This window comes from Mirounga angustirostris, unplaced genomic scaffold (genome assembly GCF_029215605.1).
Source record: "Mirounga angustirostris isolate CCGP_5_RB_7025 unplaced genomic scaffold, mMirAng1.0.hap1 SCAF_8, whole genome shotgun sequence".
Taxonomy (NCBI): Eukaryota; Metazoa; Chordata; class Mammalia; order Carnivora; family Phocidae; genus Mirounga; species Mirounga angustirostris.
The window spans coordinates 128,193,585-128,215,436 of record NW_026991716.1 but is presented as its reverse complement, the minus strand read 5'-3'; the positions used below and the strand labels follow the sequence as shown (position 1 = coordinate 128,215,436).

General features: G+C 43.0%; 1 protein-coding gene across 8 annotated transcripts in view; it reads right to left on the bottom strand.

Annotated features, from left to right (window-relative positions):
• Positions 1–21,852, bottom strand: part of SASH1 (SAM and SH3 domain containing 1) — a 246,792-nt gene that overhangs the window by 125,941 nt on the left and 98,999 nt on the right. For all 8 annotated transcript variants that reach the window (XM_045865716.3, XM_045865718.3, XM_064598200.1 and 5 more), the window contains exon 2: positions 19,491–19,619. In XM_045865716.3, coding sequence (XP_045721672.1) covers positions 19,491–19,619 — 129 coding nt within the window. The remainder of the gene's footprint in view (positions 1–19,490; positions 19,620–21,852) is intronic.

Genomic DNA, 21,852 nt, shown 5'->3' with positions numbered 1-21,852 from the left:
CTCATTTTCTCTCTCTCTCTAATAAATGAATAAAATCTTAAAAAAAAAAAACAAAAACAAAACAACTAGTGGAAAATCCATCAGGAGTGTAGCCTGCAAAGAAGCTTCGGGAAATATTCCCATTATGGTTTTTGAGAATGAATTTGGATATAACTAGAAATTGTAAGGGGCATTTCATGCTTCATATTAATGTCATTAAAATTTAACATAGGAAATTACTAAAAGCCCAAACGACATATTTTTAATTCCATACACAGTTTCAGATATAGCCTCGTACATGGTGAGGACCCGACAGATGCTGACTGAAGGTAACTGCATCACGCTGAACTACATAAAATCCTGTCCTCTACTTTTTCATGTGTGTTTGTTTAGTGGGGAGGGGGGGGAAGGCGGGGAAGAGGTGGGGAATCATACTGCATTTCTCCTGGACCCCAGGACACCTGGTAAAGTGCTCAGTCAATACTCAGTGACTGAATCATAAGATTATATAGAAGATTCGTGGAATTGCTTAAATAAAAATACAGACCCAGGAGGCAATTTTTATGTTTGTGTCACAGATTTGTGGGCAAAGCTTTGTATTACACCTCTGGGTGGCTTGTGATATTGCAGTGTGTTACACTGGTTTATTATGAAGTCCCCCCCACAGCCAGCTCATGTTAGAACACTTATTACCTCTAATGCGACGTGCTTATTTATTACCTCATGAGGTTTCCATTTACTAAGGAATGTGACTTTATGTGCATCTTATAACTAAGACTGTCCTAGAGAGAAAATGTAATGCTGGTAATAAGGTTTGTTGGTTTATAGGAAAGTACGGCTCTTGCCTCAAGAGAACTGATTGAGAACTATTCTAGATTATAAGTAATCTCTTTTGTTATTTGGATATGCAACCATTAAAAATCTAACCATGAGCACTGCTTTCCACAACACTGCCTTTTTTTTTTTAAGATTTATTTGTATTTGAGAGAACAAGAGAGCGGGGAGAGGGGGAGAGGGGGGAGAGGAAGAAGGAGAGAGAATCTCAAGCAGACTCCCCGCTGAGCATGAAGCCTGATTCAGGGCTCGCTCCCAGGACCCCAAGATCATAACCTGAGCTGAAATCACGAGTCAGATGCTCAACCCACTGAGCCACCCAGGTGCCCCTCGCCTTTTCCTTATAACAAAGCAACCTCCACCTCAATACTTTAGCAGTTTCTCATGGTGAGTACTCATCAGGATTACCCTACAAACACTTTCTAAACTCACTGTTAGCGTACTAGAGGTGCATTCACAACCTCTGACACATACCAGGAGGTTTTCCACAGGCAACATCCTGATGGGAGAAGCACGAGTATCATGTCAAGCTAAGAGTGTGTTCCGTTATGGTCTGCAGTGAAGGTGACTCTCCAAGTGCCCAGACTAGTCATCTGGTATCTGCTTCATGTCGGTCTCTAGCAGTTCAACTTTATTAAAAGCACAAGAAATCTTCTCCTTGTTGTCTGGTTTTAAATATAGATTGCAGTTTTTAAGGACAAACTTGAAGTCACTTAGGTATGAAATCTCTTCCATAGCCCCAAGGTGATACTGGTACAAAATATTACTCTTCTCTTAATCTTTTATTGTTCTCTAATTCTCTTATTATTATGTTGATGGCAGTTTTCACAGCATTTTGGACACTTTAAAGAAAATAAAACTGAACTCCAGAATTCATTTAAGCAAAAACGGAAACATGAGAACATTTACATTCAATATTGCTATTCACATACTACTACCTACAACTCTTTATAGTGGGATATTCAGTTCATAATCCTTGGCCTCTGCAAGGTACAAGGGACCAGAGGCACCAGGGACTGTGGCAAATGCTCTGAAGGATAAAGGTCAGAAAAATGCAATTATAAGGTGCTTATAATCTGGTAGAAGGGATGAGACAAGTACAAATAATAATGCAAGGTAGAAAAGAACAGGCACCATAGAAGTATGATAAAACTGCAATGGGGGTTCAGAAAAACAAGGGTCACTTCCCTTAGGGATCCAAGGGAGAGAACGCAGAGGTGGCTCTAGAGCAGGCCACAGTGACAAGTGTAGTGGGTGATCAACAGTCTACAGGCAAGGAACAAGGTGGAAGAGAGGCAGGGATTGTTTTTCTTCAAAACAAATCTCTTGAAATGATATGATCATGTATAAGCTGCATGATAACAAAAGCTAAAGGGGTACCTTACACCATATACAAAAATTAAACTCAAAATGGATCAAAGATCTCACTGTAAGAGCTAAACTATAAAACTCTTACACGAAAACATAGGGGAAAAAAACTGATGACACTATCTTCGGCAATGATTTCTTGGCTAGGATACCAAAATCACGGGCAATAAGAGAAAAATCAGACTTATTAAACTTCATCAAAATTATAAAATTTTTGTTCATCAATGGACACTATTTACAGAGTGAAATGGCAACCCAGGGAATGGGAGAACATGTTTGCAAATCATATATTTTATAAGGGATTAAGAGCCAGAATATATAAAGAACGCCTACAAATCAACAACAAAAACAACCCAATTCAAAAATGGGAAAAGGACTTGAATAGGTATTTCTCCAAAGAAGATATACAGATGGTCAACAAGCACATGAAAAGATGCTCAACATCACTCATCAATAAGAAGATGCAAATCAAAACCACACTAAGGTACCACTTCACATCCACTAAGATGGCTATCAGAAAGGAAGGAAAGAAGAAAGGAAAGAAAAGAACAAGTGTTGGCAAGAATGTGGAGAAACTGGAACCTTTTTGCACTGTTGGTGGGAATGTAAAATGGTGCAACTGCTATGGAAAACAGTATGGAGCTTCCTCAAAAAAATAAAAAATGGAACTACCACAAGGTCTAGCAACTCCACTTTTGGGTATCCTCCAAAGAACTGAGTTATTTGTACACTCATGTTCACAGCAGCATTACTCTCTCAGCGGCCAAATGGTGGAAGCAACCCAACCGTCCACTGATGGATTAACGGATAAACAAAATGTCACATATACATACAAGAGAATATTATTCAGCCTTAGAAAAGGACAGGGCGCCTGGGTGGCTCAGTTGTTAAGCGGCTGCCTTCGGCTCAGGTCATGATCCCAGAGTCCTGGGATCGAGTCCCACATCGGGCCCCCTGCTCAGCGGGAAGCCTGCTTCTCCCTCTCCCACTCCCCCTGCTTGTGTTCCTGCTCTCGCTGTCTTTGTCAAATAAATAAATAAAATCTTTTTAAAAAAAAGAAAAGAAGGACATTCTGACAGATGCTACAACACGGATGAATCTTGAGGACATTATACTACGTGAAACACACCAGTCACAAAAGAACAAATACTACAGAATTCCAATTATATGAGGTATTTTGAGTAGTCAAATCCACTGAGACGGAAAGTAGAAAGGTGATTGCTGGAGGCCGGGGGAAGGGGGCAATGGGGAGCTGTAACAGGCACAGGGCTCTGGTTTTGCAGGATGGAAGACAGTTCTGCGTATGGATGATAGCAATGACAGCAGAACCATGAGACGATACCTAAGGATCTGCACTTAAAATGGTTAAGACGGTAAATTTTATGTGTATTTATTGTATTCTTTTTAAAAAATAAATTTTTTAACTGAAAAACTAAAAGCTAAACTAAAAAAATTCAACCCTCCTCACTACCACCACCCTTATGAACAATGCCTTCCTAGACCTGAGAAGGGCCTGTCTTCCTGGCCCCAGACTCTCCTTGGTCCCCTCTCCCTTCACTGACGCTTCCAAACACTGCCTTCTGTCTGGCCAACCCACCGGGACCAGCTCCTTCGAGGACTGCCTGTATTCCTAAGGCCCCCCGTCTTAGTACCAATGTTCGACGATCTCCTGTAAATTGTCCTGGAAGGAACAGTGCGCATGTTGGCTGTCTCTCTGCTGAGTGCTAATGGATTGGACACTGTTCTCTCTAAGCTGGAGCACTGAATTTGGAATCTGATACCAACAGTAACACTATTTAACATAACACAGCAAGTTAAAATAACAAGCCAGCTGCATTTATTGAGGTCTCCTTTTTTATTTTTATTTTTATTTTTATTTGAGAGAGAGAGAATGAGAGAGAGCATGAGAGGGAGGAGGGTCAGAGGGAGAAGCAGACTCCTTGCCGAGCAGGGAGCCCGATGCGGGACTCGATCCCGGGACTCCAGGATCATGACCTGAGCCGAAGGCAGTTGCTTAACCAACTGAGCCACCCAGGCGCCCTTGAGGTCTCCTTTTTTTATCTCTTGCAGTTCACAAGCAGGTACCACTCATAATCAGCCATGTCCACACTGAGCCTCCTAATGAAGTCCTTCAGAGGTGTTCCTTGAGGATCATATGGTAAACATTCCAGTCAAAGGAAACAAGCCAACAAACAGAAGGGTTGCTCAATAACTCGGACCTGAGTAAAATGCTGGCTTTTGTTCAAAATGTGCATCTCCTCGGGTCAGGCCATGTGACAGGCACCCAACAATGAGAAGCATGTCCGTCTGGCTTGTTCTCCAGCCCTGCCCTATCCTCTGTTCCAGCCTCAGGTCAGTGTGACATGGGCATAAACACATCTCCACCTGGAGAAAACATCTCCAAGTTCGATGTCACCGTGGAGGCCACTACCCAGCACAAGATAGGTTGGGTTCCAAACATTACCTTGTCAATTTCTCTCTCTCTTTTTTTTTTTTTTTTTTTTTGAGGTAACATTGAGCTTTAATGTCAGGAAAAATGGGCACATTCCCGGGTCAAGCCTCACAGTCCAGTTTAATCTCACGATGTGCTGGGATACAGAATGTACAGCCTACCTGCCACACAGAGCAAGTTTCTATGGGAAAATGGAGTTGACATCCAATCAGAGGTTCCAAGATGAATTTGCCCCCAAGGAAGTGAGCGAGGGTGCACAGCCTGGAGGTGTTACTGGTGGACACTTTGACCTGGGCAGTGGGAGAGGGGTAGGCTCAGGAGCAAAGGTAGGCTCCAGATGGACAAAGGGACAGGTGGTGAGAGGAAGAAATGAAGGCAGGAGGAGATGGGAGAGGAAGGGGTGGGATGCTGAGCAGCAGATGGGAGGGCAAAGGTAACAGGTGAGCAGGACAGCTCCTTGGTATCTGCATTCTCAGCCCTGCTGCAAACTAGCCTTGGAGTAGAACACTGCAGGGATAGGGACAGGATGTCTTGTTCTTCTCTGTGCCTCTAAACCAAATACCACCGAAGTTGGGGGTGAGGATATGAAGAGGCGTGGGCAGAAGGTGCATTTTCTCCGGTCTCCTTCCTCCTTGCTCATCCCTCTCTTTATGGTATTTTCTACAGTCCTGGCCACCATTCCTTGCTAATAGTCTCTCTCTCTCACCTGCTCACCTACACTGGTATACACACATGTACACACATGTACACACACACACACACATGATCACAGGCAGGAGGGAAGAAGGAGGACGCTAGGGTCAGAGGGACAGGCAGGCCTATAAGAGGGGCAGGGAACCACCCATGTCCAGAGTGTGCGATACAAAGAGAACACGGGAGCAGGGAGGAGAGGCAAGGGGTAGGAGGAGTGTCTCCCTACCCCCACCCCTACCCCAGTTTGAGCATCTGCTCATTGGCTGAAAGATGTGTCAACTAGTGACTTTCAGTCCAGCCATGCTCTGGGCAGAATCCACTATCTCCTCCTAGCCTACGAAGAGATACTAACTGGTTCTTTCACGAGTCCCACCCAGCTTCCAGCATTTGCATTACTACTTTTTTCCCTCTCTGCTATTCTGCAGTTCCATGCGGTCTTACCGTGGGCTCTGCTATGAAAGTAGGCTGCTGTCTTGGAGTTGATTATCACATGGCATACACAGAAAACCCAACAGGGGAGCTGGTCTAAGCAGCAACCACATGACAGGTGAGGTGGGAGGGTAAGCCAGTTTGGAAAGAACTGGAATATGAAATGTATTTTCTTATTATAATCCAGTTTCTAGGGACGCCTGGGTGGTTCAGTCTGTGAAGCGTCTGCCTTTGGCTCAGGTCATGATCCCAGGGTCCTGGGATCGAGTCCCGCATCGGGACTCCCTCTGCCGGCCGCTCCCCCTGCTTGTGCTTTCCCTCTCTCTCTCATTCTGTCAAATAAATAAATAAAATCTTAAAATATGTATATATATATATGTATATATATATGTATTTAATGTATACATATGTACATTAAATAATCCAGTTTCTATGAAGATTGTCCGCCTTGGATCTTGGACTTTTACACTTAGATACCCATTTTAAGACAGTAGCTTATCCCTCCAAACCATATTTAAAAATAGATATAAAGCCAAGTTTAAGCATGAAAGAGATTTTTTTATTATCAAATATACTTTCATACTGGGAGCCTTTTCTCCTCTAATTAGAAGTTTGAATCTCTTAATACATTTTATGTTTTTATTAGCCAATGGATTCCTTCTGTAATAAAGGCACTCTTTTCCCGGAATTACATGTTTCAAAATTTTCTTGCTTAAAAGAAGTTTCTTATTCATGCTTATTTTAAAACCAAGAGGGGATTAAGAAAGCCTTGCTTTTTGAGGACAGGAATCCAAATATCATCAAAGCGTCCAGTTATTGCCATAAATTCATTCCACAAATATTTATTGATCAGTTACTACATTCTGGGAACTGTATTAGCTAGCCACAGAGATACAGTAATGAACAACATATTATACACTCACTACAGAAAGATGAAAACAATACAAAGTACCATGGGATCCTAGGATTAGATGGTGGCAAAGACTGCATCTGTGAGTATACCAAAACCAGTGAATTGTACACTTAAAATTTTGAATGGATTTTTGGGCATGTGAATTTTATCTCAATCTCAAGTCGTTTTTAAAAGCCCTATGGGAGTGTACTGAAGAGAGCCAAAATGTACTATGTGCTTTCACAGGATGATAAGTGATTATATATTTCTCTCTCAAGTGATAAAATAAATATTTTATAAAGAACACCATCAGTTATAGTTTAATTAAAAGAAAGTATCTACTTGGAAAAACAATATATGACTATAACCTTCGTCATTGCTGTGGTTGGCATTATCAGTTTAAGTATAAGTGCCCTTATGAATTCAGCCCTGTGAAATTCACCTAGAGCTTAGCTGTTTGCTTCTGTTGGTCCAGCTTATGGCATAGCATTAGCTGAGCAACTGTACAAGTTTTGTCCCAATTACTCAGAAGCCAGTCTTTCACTTGATGTTATGTTGCAGAGCCCTGACCCTAGCCCGAGGCACCTGCTCTTCCAAACCAGTTCAGCTAAGCCTTCCAACCAACAAGCATCGCCACTGTAACCTTTTCTGTTTTCCTGCTGCTTAACGTAGCTTCATGTGAACGGAAGGAGAGCTAGAATATGTTGTAGGCAGATCTGTATCGCCCACTTATGACTGTGACTAATATAATCTTATCCTTGGCTGTCTTGTTCTATTGCAACATGAGCTTCCTCATGATTCTAATAGCTTCCTCATGGCACCAAATATGTTACTGAAACACACCAGAGATCCAGTAAATGTTGTTTTGCTTTGCTGATTCTACCAATTCCCTGCATTCGCTTTCAGGAAGAATACTGAATGCCATCATTTAGTCATCTCTCAAACAGTTATTCTATAACACACTAAAATTACAATATCATAAACCCTCGAATATTGGGTTATTCTGTTAAATATACTGAATATACAGTAAATATATAAATGTACAGTAAAATGTCTTCATGTTCTTTTACCTTCTTGAATTTAATTTTTCTAAAGTCTACGATCCCCTGTGCTCTGTAACAATGTAGGGAATATAATTTTAAGAGATTACTTTTAATTCTGGATTGCCCACAGAATCTACAAAGTTGCTTGTCCCTATTTTAAATAGTCCAGGTTGTTGAGCTTTTTGAGTTCTTCTAACTACTTTTTCAATTTCTTGTCTCTTCATTTACTTCATACCACTAACCGATGACTCTCAAACAACTAGTCCACCCTCTTAATTTGCTGCCTCAGCTCGGCTCTAAGTTAAACATGATGTCTGTCTGTCTCTAAGCATATATTTCTGTGTGTGCAAAGAGAAAAAGAAGAGAAATAAAGGTGCAAAAAGAGAATGACTAGAAAATAATGTGGAACTCCAGAAAACTATTTAGATTTTTTTTTTTTTAATTTTTATTTTTTGACAGAGAGAGACAGCGAGAGAGGGAACACAAGCAGGGAGAGTGGGAGAGGGAGAAGCAGGCTTCCCGCTGAGCAGGGAGCCCGATGCGGGACTCGATCCCAGGACCCTGGGATCATGACTTGAGCCGAAGGCAGACGCTTAACGACTGAGCCACCCAGGCGCCCCCCAGAAAACTATTTAAAAGCTAATGGCTTATGGACACATGAAAAGATGCTCAATATCACTACTGATCAGGGAAATGCAAATCAAAACCACAATGAGCACCTCACACCACTCAGAATGGCTGGTATCAAGACATGAAATAACAGGTGTTGGCAAGGATGTGGAGAAAGAGGAACCCTCATGCACTGTTGGTGGGATGCAAACTGGTGCAGCCACTCTGGAAAACAGTATGGAGGATCCTCAAAAATTAAAAATAGAAATACCGTATCATCCAGTCCCTTCCACTACTGGGTATTTACCCAAAGAAAACAAAAACACTAATTCAAAAATATTTACACCCCTATTTACAGCATGATTTACAATAGCCAAAATATGGAAGCAGCCCAAGTACTGGATAGATGCATGGATAAAGAGGATGTGGGGTGTGTGTGTGTGTGTGTGTGCATGCATGTATATGTATATATATACAAGGGAATATTACTCAGCCATAAAAAAAAGAATGAGATCTTACCATTTGCAACAACATGGATGGACCTATGGGTGTTATGCTAAGTGAAGTAAGTCAGAGAAAGACAAATACTGTATGATCTCACTTACATGTAGAATCTAAAAAACAAAACGAACAGACTGTTAAAACACAGAGAACTGGTGGCTGCCAGAGGGGGAGTGAGTGGGGGGATGGGCAAAACAGATAAAGGGGATTAAGAAGTACAAGCGTCCAGTTATAAATAAGTAAGTCACAAGGATGAAAAGTACAGCGTAGGGAATACAGTCAATAATAGTGTAATAACTTCGTATAGTGACACACGGTGACTACACTTAACCGTAGTGAGCACTGCATAATGCACAGAATTGCCAAATCACTATACTGTACACCTGAAACTAATATAATATTGTATGTCAATATACTTCAATAATAAATAAAATTTTTAAAGTGCTTAAATAAAAAAATAAATAAAACCTAACTGTTTAGAATTGTCATCTTTGGTAAATGAGTATTAGGAGACTTTAAACTTCTACTTTAAAGAATTTTGTAGGTTTCTCTTTTCAATTTTTTTTACAATGAGTATATTATTGTAATTTGTATAATAAAAATGATTTTATATTATGCCTTATAATATTGCATTTTCACTTTCATATTATATTACCCAAGCACACAACCTAATCTGTGTATCAAGATCCACATTCTTGGGGAAGAAGACTGAGAAAAATCTCTCAGAGTAAAAAGCAAGGTTAACGAGTGGCCTGGGGAGATGCAGAGATTTGGCACTGACCTCCTGCTTCAAATCCCTTTCCAGATACTTACAAGCCACTTGGTTTTATTTTATTTATTTTTTAAGATTTTATTTTTATTTATTTGACAGAGAGACCGAGAATGAGAGAGCACAAATTGGCAGGGCAGGGGGCAGAGGGAGAGGGAGAAGCAGGCTCCCCACCAAGCAGGGTGCCCGATGCGGGACTCGATCCCAGGACCCTGGGACAATGACCCGGGCTGAAGGCAGACGCTTAACTGACTGAGCCACCCAGGCACCCCAAGCCGCTTGATTTTAGACAAGTCCTATTTTTACGATCATTACTCATCGATAATTAGTATTTCTAAAAAAAAAAAATTAGTATTTCTAAGATAAATAACAAAAATGGTATCTGTTACAGATATTCATTGATCTCTAACTTGTACCTAGGAAGTCTGGTGAGGGTGCTACAAACATCATCTTTATTTAATCTTTACAGCAACCTGGTAAAGAAGCCATTGTCATCCCCAACAGGCAGTGCCCGGACTGAGACTCCAGGCAGTGAATATCCAGGTGGGTGGGCAAATTAGTCTGAGTCTGGGTCTTCTCTTCCAGGCAATATGGCCTCCCTTTGGGAGTATTCGTTTCTTCCTCTGCCCAGTCAAAATAGTAAGATAACTAATATCCATCTCACAGGGTTATTAAAAAGACTAAATGAGGTAGTAGATGTGGATGCCTCATAAACTCCAATGGACTTTTTAAAATGTCATTATTGTGATAATTATCAGCATAATTATTATTATGGCCTCCTCGTACTGTATTCACCCTGACTTTCTAGTTATTGGCAGTAGTTTAGTGAGGCAGATAAAGTACACCGAGTGACATGGTAAGTCATACTGATGAGCAGTCATGCAGAATAGCTTAACTGTTAATTATCCCAGTAACAACAGCATTTAAAAGATTCATCAAAAATATTAAACAGGAGGGGTGCCTGGGTGGCTCAGTCGGTTGAGTGTCCGACTCTTGGTTTCGGCTTGGGTCATGATCTTGGGGTCATGAGGTCGAGCCCTGTGTAGGGCTCAGCACTCTGCCCGGAGTCTACTTGAGGGTCTCCCTCTCCTTCTGTCCACATCCCCCTCCCCCCTCCTCACCACTCTCTCTCTCTCTCCCTCTCTCTAAAATAAAATAAATAAGCTCTTTACATAAAAAAATATATTAAAGATTATGTTTTTCCTTAAGTTAAAATTCTCCTTTAGAAAGGCTTAATCTTCATGAGTCAAGCAACAAACTCCAATGAAGAATTCAGATAAAATACCAGAACAGATTCCAGAAGATGAAAGAGACCAAAGGAATATACTGGAAGAGTGAAACCCACACCCTAAGGAGAAAGGACATACACATACAAACAAAAATAACCCTTTGAAATCACAGCTGGAAATCTGTCTTCCTCTTGGCATCTCTGTTAAGAAGCCATGCCTCCTCCATCTCACACATTAAAAAAAAAAATCACACACACCCCCACAAACACATCCAGATGTTCACGAATATTCATGATGTGCTTCCAATCTGGTTTGGACTCGCCCTTGATTTATTTCTGATTAAGTTCCACCAGCTTCTGCTGGGGCCCACGAGATGGATGGCACAAATTTAGAGAATCTTCGTGTGGTAAATAATTGCAGAAAGTCTCTCAAACTATCCCTTATAAATAAATGATTTGTGCACAAGCCTCAGAAGAGCCAGACATGGAGAAACTGGCTTAGGCCTGAGCCTGAACTCGAACATCATTGCTGCAGTTCATAAATTAAGCCTCCATGTCTAATACCCAGGGGAAAGGGAAGGGGAAGGGGAAGAGGAAGGGGAAGGGGAAAGGGAAAGGAAAGGAAAAAGGAAGGAAGGAAGGAAGGAAGGAAGGAAGGAAGGAAGGAAGGAAGGAAGGAAGGAAGAAAGAAAGAAAGAAAGAAAGAAAGAAAGAAAGAAAGAAAGAAAGAAAGAAAGAAAAGAAAAAGAAAAAAGAAAAAAGCTAGAAACGAATGTTTTCTTTTGAGTAATATAATGGGACATTAGAGGAAATGGAGATGTATTTTCCAAAGCCACCAAATTAGTTTGTGTCGTTCCAGATACCCAAATGGTTGAAAAGCCAGAAGAGTGACTGGATCGGCTGCACTGAAGACATTAGCTCAACACTGTACCATCTCACTTTCTTCTACTTAAAATAAAATTCTCAAAACTTCCAAACTGAAGGAAAGGCAGCTCCAGATTAAAAAAATAACTGCTGAAATGGGTGTAATGGTCTTCTTCTTCAGCGTGGAGCCCAACACCGGGCTTGAACTCACGGTCCTATGATCAAGACCTGAGCTGACACCAAGAGTCGGCCGCTTAATTGACTGAACCGCCCAGGCATCCCTGTAATGATCTTCTTATAAGAAGTGGCTCAGATCAATATGAGGTGGGAAACAGATGCAGAAGGAAATGTAGATAAAACTAAATGTCCTTATAACTTGTCGCCCTTTGACAAATATTTGAGGCAGGCAGAGTATAACCTCCCTCCAGGAAGCTCCCAACTATCTTCATGTTAATGCTTTGCTAGAGGGAAAAACAACCCTGGTTTGATAAAAAGGCCTCAGGCATCCCTAGAGTCTTCTTTAGCATATGAAAACCCTTTTGGAATGTCCCTTATCTTTACTTCCCCCAATCAGTTGCTCCTCACAACCCCAGATCAATAGCCAGCAGGCAGCAGCGACTTTCTGCCCAGGGGTCCTGCCCACGGATCCTGCCTGCGGGTCCTGTTCCCGTGCTTTAATAAAACCACCTTTTTGCACCGAAGGCGGTCTCAAGAATTCTGTCTTGGCCGTGGGCTCCAGACCTCACCAACATTCCAAAACTACATCAAATATACCAGGTGTCCCAGGGCCCAAGTCTCTCTGTCCTCAGTCATGCCAGTGCCAGGAGCTGTGGTGAGACTGGTCTAAAGTCCGGACGGAAAGGTCAGGAGGCCAATGGCAGCTGTGCCCCAGGTGACTTCCTGCCTGCGCCCAGCCCTTCTCTGTCTAATCCCATTTCAGACCCCCAACATTCGTTATTCCCTAAACAGAGCCTCGAAGGACAAGTGGGCCACTTGCCTGAGACACTCGGTCCCCACCAGAGGCCTCAAATTTAGACCTTTGATGACTGCATCATTATAGGTGTTCTAGATACAGCCACAGAAACCCACTTAGGCCCTGAAAATAAACATCCATCACGCTCCTTTACATTTTGTCTGAAGGCAAGATCATGAACATAGGTCTCTAGCGTGCTACAAATTCACATGTTTAAATAGCCTATACTTCCCTTGGGATATGCACAAATAAATTACACTGCAACCTCCCACGTTAAAAGTGCTTAAGTGTTAAAATGCAAACATTTAGATGGCACTACAGTTTTAGTGACCTGGTGTTGATATCCCAGGGCTCCCAAAAAGGCACCTGGCGGGGACTTGCTCAACTATGAAACGTCCTGATTCCAAAAACAGGAATGCTCCTTTTCCCTCCCAAACGCTGGCCAAGCCCTCCCAAGCTCTGATTCTGCCATCAAAGTGGACTCACCACCGACTTTAATTCCTTGGCTTTTCTCCCCAGTTACTGCCCATGTGATTAAAATTCAGGAATTCTTCATTGTATGTAAATGAAAACCACAAAGCTTGGACGTCTTTCCCTTTCTGGCAAACATTTGTAATTCTGAGGAAGATGCTATTTTGGTTTTTAATCCCCTAGGCATATTGTGTTTTAGAAAATGCAAACAAACAAAAACAGTCATTTCTCAATGCTCAGGAGCAAAAATGAAGCTGACGTCACTGAGCCATATTTGAAAAACCTGATGAAGACCTCTCGCCTTGTAGACGATTATATCACACACAACACATCTAAACTGTTCCCAAATTATACATGCAGTCGACCAAGGTTCCTAAGTGTAAAAGGATAGAAACACCTCCATTACAAGCGGCGCAGGATGCCGAGATCAAATCTGGCAGCCAAGAGATGGGTTTCTGTCCATCCATGTTAGTGTGGTGCAATGCACAAAAATGCTGACTAAATTGCCACTGGGCCTCTGACTATAAATGGGACTTTGTGTGAGAAGAGCCAGGACAGAGAACTGTATCACCATGTGGCTTAAGACATAAAGCCTCAGTGTATTTTGACATCAAGTCTGTGAATCGCACAGTAGAATGTAGTTCAGACTTGACGGTTAATGCCCACTGTTTCTGCCTGCAATCTGCAAATTAACAGTGGCCCCAAGCTGGCAAGTCCCGTCCGTGAAGACAAAATGAAACAAAACAAAAACAAATGCCTCTCAGAGCAATGACAGGGCTTCAGCAGTGTAATATTTAAACTCCAGACACTTTGCCACTCGGATCACATTGCCATCCTTCGGAAGCGAGAACATGGGTCCAGGGAGGCAACATTCCCGCCAAACACCTGTGACCTCCGCACTCAGGTGGGGGCAACCTCGCCTTCCCTCATCATTTTCTTGAATCTTCAGGCGGCACAGGAAACCTCTTTTCCACGTGTTTTGTTCTCTCTAGCAAATAACAAAAGAGAAGTCGATAAAACAACAACCCGCCCCCCCCCCCAAGTTTGAACTAAGTCTGCATGCCCCTGGGGAACCACAAGTTCACCTTGACCCAGCCAGCCAACCGTTGGGAAACAGCAATTATTTTTGTTTTGTCTTGTGAATGGTGATGAATCAGAACATCCTAGCTTTTTATATCATGAATAATCCAAGGACTTGTTAAAGAAGACCATGTATCTTTTTCTCCACATATTTATATCTTAGGTTTCAGCCCCAGTAAACTTCTTGTAATTGCCTTAAAAGCCACCACATTTTCTCTCCTAATTTTTGACCTTTGCAAAAACTGTGACCTCTGCCTTAAGTTCTTCTGCACTGTCCACCCCCCATCCCAAAATCAGGTTAATCTTCTGTGTCCTTAATGAGCGGGCTTGGGTATCACCTCTTGCAGGAAGCCTTCCCCGACTTTCCTACTGTGGGTCGGGGGCTCTTCTCTGTACCCCCGCACAGCATTGTAATAATCTGTTTACTTGTCTAATGCCCCCAACTAAATTGTGACCTCTTTGTGGATGGGGAAAACATCTTTTATCGGTCTTTCTAGAAAAGGCAAAATCTCAGATACAGGCTTAATGTTCATAAAATATTTAAAAATAATTACATAATAAATGAACTCAACAAATACTTATCACATACCTCTTACACACCATGCACTGTTCTCTATGTTGGAATGCAGAAGTGAAGTGACCGAAACAGACCAACAAAATTCCCTGTCCTCAACACAGGATTTGCTGGGAAGGGACTGAGGGAATTTGGCAGGGCTGGTAACTATGTCCTATATCAAGCTAGAGTGTGAATGGCATGGATACATCCTCTTGACAAAATCATAGAGCTGAGATCTGTGCATTTCAATATGCAAATTTAGCCTCACAAAGAACTTTTCAAAAATAATAATGAAGTGGGTGTGGGGAGTAAGGATAACATAAGATCCTCGAAAGGCTAACAACTATAGAAGCTGGATAAGAGGCACGGAAGTTTGTTACAGTGTGTTTATGTATGTTTAATTGCCAAAATAAAAAGCTAGAAGTAATCTGTTTACTCCTATAAATACACCATCGGCAAAGGCTGTGATGTCACATCTGTCTGTTATAACGTGCAATATTTGAATCTGCACCCCTGGTCCCTAAAAACCTGCGTTGAGTCTCCACCTGGGCTCCCATTTCCTGGTGCACACACAGAGGTGATCATGATCTGGCACCGAGCCCAAGCTAGGCTTTGGCCGACATTTGTCAACCAGGTCCCCCTGTAAGTAGGGACTCCTTCGTCATGGCTGTATTGCACCAACGACCACACACACTTGTTTTCTGTCCACACCCAGGCACACTCAAAACCTCACAGATGCCAAGGAAGCCGATATGGCAGGTCATAATTGCCCACCTTGCCTGTGTCCCTTTCCTAGCCACCGTGTCATTTTGACAGATGTTGGACTTCGCATCACTAGCGATGGGCCCATTATGGACTTGGAAAGCCGTTATCATTTCCAAATGCAGACTTGCCCAGCCAAAAAAACACGCAGTGCTCAGGGATGTGCCAAATGTGTAGAAATATGGGCAGCTTCCCCGCAGTTCACAAGCACTTATGTCCCAATCCCCAGCAGAGGCAAAGGCTCAGGTCCAGACATACTGTTCCTTTAAGGCCCGTTTGGTGCTAAATAAAAACTCTCTCCATAGTTATAAATTTGAATCATAATCCTTGTTTATACTGTTGAATGTTCACCCATCTGGACTCTCTGTTGCCTTCATCTAAACTAACTGGCCCCAAAAACACTTTATCAAAGAAGTGCTTTATGCTAGTAGGGAGCCGGGTGATTAGGTCCTGGAAAAGTAGCTCGATATTCAATCCAGAAAGTTAATCACTAACATAATTATCAAAACCTTATATTTTTCAGGGTTAAGTCAAGCATTGCTGTGGGCAGGGTATCTTTTTGGTTGGTGTGTTCTCTGGTTGACATGTAATTAGCTCTTAAAGACAATGCATTTTTTGACTTTTAAAGCCAAACACAAATATCTAGATATCTATTCTATCTATAGAATATTCCCTCAATTGCCAAAATTCACCCAGAGAATCTGAAATGAAACAAAGTCATAAACTGATTCAACCCATCGTTCAAAACTCTGTATTCAAGGCTTTCTCTGAATGACTTTTTCTACAGCATACACAACAAACTTAATGCTACTTTTTTCCGTATAAAATGCTTTAGGTGGGGCGCCCGAGTGGTTCAGTAGGTTAAGCGTCAGATTTTGGCTCAGATCATGATCTCAGAGTCATGAGATCGAGCCCCGGGTCTGGCTCTGGGCTGGGTCTGGAGCCTGCTTAGGATTCTACCCACTCCCCAACTCCCCACACCCCTGCTGTTGTGTTCTCAAGCTCTCTTAAAAAAAAAACAAAAACAAAAACAAAAAAAAAACCTCTTTAGGCTCCTACTGTATTCCTCTTACTGCTTTTGGTGGATTCTTTCTTTTCCAAGCCACCTCAGTTCAGCTTTCACGGGACTGCTTATGGACATCAAAAGGAGTATAAAGTTGCAGGTCCTCAGACCCAAAACTGCTCCAACAGCAAAACAGGGAAGAAGTTTATCTACTTGCCCAAAAGTGGAATAATGTGCAATAAAATAATGAAAAAATAAACAAAATAACACAATAAAGGGAGCATTATGGACTGAAAGTTACAGCTTTTCAACAAAATGCGTTCCCATCAGGACTCAATCTGTGATGAGCTAACCACCCTGAGAGGGAACTTGGAATATGTCGCCTAGTGTTGCATACATGGCCCAAATGAATGATGGATGACCTTAAAGCACATCTCACATGGACTTCTAGACTCCTGAACCATGTGGATGACATACAGGACACATGGCATCTAACCTGGCATTCAGCAGTTCCAGAGCTCCCCTTTACCTCTCCAACCTGCCTAGAATTTCCTAGAAAGAGAACCTGAATATACCCATCGGGGATCTTACTTTTTTCACTAACTACTGTTTAAAGGATGAACAAAGTTTCCAGCCTGGCTCGAATGAGCTCCCATCAATTTTACCCACCACCACATTCCTGCACCTTTGATGAGAACTAATTAAGCTCACGCGGTGTTTCTTTTTTCCCCTAGACTATCTTTTGCAGCTCTGGAACATAGCACACCAAATTAAGCCCATCTGTCTAAATGGGAAGAAGTTATTTATCCCACTGCCAAGCAGGCTTTCTTTCCTACCTAGATGCTGCCTTCCAAAGTTCCTAAACACCTTGCGGTGATGACGGTAACCCCAACTCTTAACCAGCTAGAATTCTGGGACAGCAGTTGTGTGTTACATCCAAGATCATCTACCAATGCACAGCAAGCATTTCCTTGCATGGCAAAATGTCCAAGGAAGCCACAAAGTATGCTACCAGACTATCATTCAAGGTCAAAATTACAATATCCAAGAATTCAGTGCAATTTTTAAGTTGTTGTTCAGCTGCAATCTTGCCCCCCACAGAAAAAAGGGGGGGCCGTCCTTTTTCATTAATGATGCCCTAATAAAAGAGCCTAATTAATTTCAATGGAGTCCTCGGCCACATGAGGTTACTTTTGTTAAAAAGGAAGAAACAACCCTGCCATTCACACATGCCAGACGACAAAGCTATAGGAAAGATGCCCTGGGCAATGATGACGCCCATGTGCCTGCCTGGGCCAGGATGCTAGGCTCCCAGGATGATGGCTCTCAGCCCCCAAACCAAGCCTCTCAGCCTCAATCAACTCAATTGTACTAACTCCCACCACTGCCTACTACCCAAGCAGTGAACAATTTGAGAATCAATAGGTATCTGACAGTCATGATACACTATTACTCCTGACCTGAAGAATCTTCACTTAGGTGGAGTTAAGGAAAGAAATTAAAGTCCATAGGAATGCCAGAGTCTCAATGTAGAAGTGAAGCATGTCCACTTGCAGAATAACAAAGGTGCCTAAACTAGTTGCCTAAACTAGTTGTTATATAATAGGTCCTTTATAACATAAAAGAATTATTAACAAATGAATTCTTTGTTCTGAGTTTCTTAATTATTGCTTTTTCTTTTATTCCTACCCTAAGCAGATTTATGGAAATTTTTTAAAAATAAATAAATAAGGATTCGAGTGAATCAGCAGTTTTCAAACTATTTTTAAAGGCACAGAGACTCTTATTCAAAACAGATCCATGTGGCCCCTTCTCTCTCCGCGCCCCCCCATATAAAAGATGGTCAAAAAGGAGTTGGTCTGGATGAGGAGACATTCCTGAAGGAGTCTTGAGGTCACCACAGTGAAATAAAACAATTTGAAAAGCAATGAACCAGATGAAACCAAACAGAATATACAATGAAAATTTAAATTAATAAGCGCAGAAGTTTCAGTAAGATTTTTTTGTAGCAAATGCACAACATGGAAACATTAGCACACATATAGATTACAGAGAGAGACCTAAGCTATTCATTTACTATTTATCACATGCAAGTTCAAATGCGGCATTAATCCTAAATGGTCTTCATGAAACAGCCAAATGAATTTCAACACCTGAGTGCAAGGACAGAGCCATGAAAAATGGTGATTATGAAGATCTTAATGACATGGAAGAACTATAATAAAATATTAAGTAAAAAAGCAAGAATTACATTGCTGATGTAAAAATGCCCAGGAAAAGCACTGAGCAGGGATCTGCTAAAATACCAACATGGTAATTACCAGGTGAGAAATTAGGGTGGTTTCTGGCTTCTTTAAATTTTATTTTAGGGCGCCTGGGTGGCTCAGTTGGTTGAGCGACTGCCTTCGGCCCAGGTCATGGTCCTGGAGTCCCGGGATCGAGTCCCGCATCGGGCTCCCTGCTCGGCAGGGAGTCTGCTTCTCCCTCTGACCCTCCTCCCTCTCATGCTCTCTGTCTCTCATTCTCTCTGTCTCAAATAAATAAATAAAATCTTTAAAAAAAAAATTTAAAAAAAAAATTTTATTTTAGGAAGGAAGGGAGGGAGGGAGGGAGGGTGAAAGGAAAGAAGAAAAGATCTAGCCTGGACATTCTTCGGGCTTAGAGTCCATAAAAATGTAGTGTGCACTGGCCAACAGGGAAAACACTCTTGTCACTTAGGTTAAAACATAAAATCTAGTCTTTTTGTGAATGCAAAGATTTGGTCATGCCATCCCAGCGAATACTCAATTCATCTGATGACCACAGAGCTAGATGATTCATCCTTTGGGACCTGAACTTTGTACCCCGATCTAGCACAGCAGCTTACAGAGGGACACCCCAGGCACAACCAGGACCGTCAGAAGGCCTGAGGGAGTGCTGGATCAGGAGCGGGACACCGAGCAGCCCCGCCGGGCAGAAGCATGTTCTCAGCGCCACCCACTCACCACATCCAGGTCCTGGGACACCCGCCGTTTCCGGAGCTCCTCCATCCTCTCGCACACATCAGAGAAACAGGTGTTGTAATAATCTGCATACTGCTGTGCCAGGTCATCGATGTTTCCCAGCGAGCCGTCCTGGGGGCGAGGAGGGCAGCAGGAAGAAAGAGGAAAAGAACAAAGGCAGTCAGTCCACCTGCAAAAAGACCCACCGCTTTTGGTCCCCCTCTCCATGCAGTTACACTAATCATGGCTGGGATTCAGCGCCAGGCTAACTTTCATGTGTGAGATACCTCCTAATCCTCAGGATACCCGCTGGACACCAGACCTGTTTCCTCACTGTGCAGGTGAACAAACTGGAGGCCAAAGAAGTTGAGTGACTGCCCAAGGGTTCCAGGGCTAACAAGCAAAGAAGCCAGGCCTCCAACCCAGGACTGCCGATGCCAAGGCCACGGTCTTAAACCCACACCTCCGCCTGCCTGGCAGGGCTCAGAAACCCTCAGGGGTGCGCCTTCAGAGAAGACACTGTGCAGGTGAGAGGCTCCCTAAAGCCCAATCAGTGGCTGCACCAGAACCTCCTGGGAAGCTTCTGAGAAATTCTGATACCCCACTCCCAGAAATTCTGATGAGAACCAGAGAACTGAGGACCGGTGAGGATGCTACATCTGAGACACACCTGTGCCATGCCTTCCCAAGAGACCCTTGACAAGAACACCCTATCCCTTGAGTTATTCCAAGAAATACGAATAACATGCAAGGAGAGTACACATTACAAATTCACCTAAAGAGGAAACCCACCTGGGGCCTCAGCAGCCGCTCTGGAGCCCACACTCCGGAGCCCAGACTCAGCTCTGCTGCCCCTTACAACTCAGTGGCCCGAGGTGGGAACACCGGAGCAGTTAAGTACCTATCTCACAGTGGAACTAATGAAGGAACACAGTCAGGCTGGCACATAGGCTTATTAGTTACTAACATTTGCCTCAAGATAACGTTTCAGACTGTAGTCTTCCCTTAGGGGAGTGGATGCCTAAATGCACGTCTGAACACATTCATGAGGACAAGCGCTGCCTACATTTTAAGTCATGCCGTTTGCTTCATTCATTCATTCATAGAAACATTTCCCCTGCCCCTTTGTACCTCCCAACATGTCCTTTCTTTGGTATGAATAAATGGCGCTACGAAGACCACCAAAGAAACACAACTTTGAGAGAGCCTAGAAGGTGCCCACACTTTCCATTTTACAGAGCACAGCCCTATCACATGACACACAGCAACACTTGTAAAATGCTGCTAAACACGCTCAGATTGCAAGTGGAGTTGGGGAATTAAGAGTTCTCCAAAAGCCTTTCTGCTAAAGACTTTCAGGCCTTGTCGAGAGGCCTGGGTCAGAACAATCTCTATCCTAGATCTGTGTTTACCCATTTTACGCAACCGACAGACAGAAGAAACAGAAATGAAAACAAATGATTTTTTAGAAAAAAACCTCTTCCTTTCCCACCAGTAAAATGTTCTCCTTTGAGGTTAATTGCCTCCAAATCCCTAGTGCAGATCTAGGGGCGAGAAGAACTCTTATGAGACCAAATAAGGTGTTTTGAGTATCTGAACATGTCTGGGCAAAAGTCATTCCCCACACGGTCCGTTGGTCTGTCCGTCTATCTCAGACAACAGGCTGGAAGGACACAGTAGAGGAGCTAGGAGCCCAACCTCCTCTTCAATAGGTCCCCCAGTAGGGAAATAAGATTAGTCAAGGTAAGAAATCTGCTGCTGAGACTCTGAGGAAAGGTCCAGGGGTGGTCAGCCTGCTGGTCTTTGCTTTACTGCTGTCAAACTGCCTGAAACCAGAATCACTGGGGAGGAAGGGGGCCAGACCAGAGTATCTTAAGGTGACGTTCCTGAAATACAGCATGATAAATCAAACTATGATCCCCCAAGGTTTGCCCTGACTCTCCTCAACTCAACAACACATACCCTGTCCGTTTCCCCACTTTGTCTAATCTGCCATGAACCCAGCCACCAAAGTGACCATGCTAAACAGAGCGGACCGGCTCACCTTCCTCTGAGAATCACCTAGGTGACAAAATAAACCCTCAGCTTGCTGGCCCACATCTCAGGGCCCTTCACTTCACCTCTGCTCCCCAGTCCCGCCCAGCTGAGGAAGGAGCTCAGGCCCACAGCCTGGGAGGCCCAGGGCAGCCAGAAGAGCGACGAGCAGCTTCCTATAGCAACAGCTTTCCCCTCAGAGCAGCCCTCTCCCACCCCACCCACCTCAGCGCCAACAGCCAGAGAACTGAGTCCTGAACACCAGCTATCACTCACAGCCAGGACTAGGAGAAGGAGAGCACAGTGCCTGCTGAAGCAAGGGCTGGAGTCC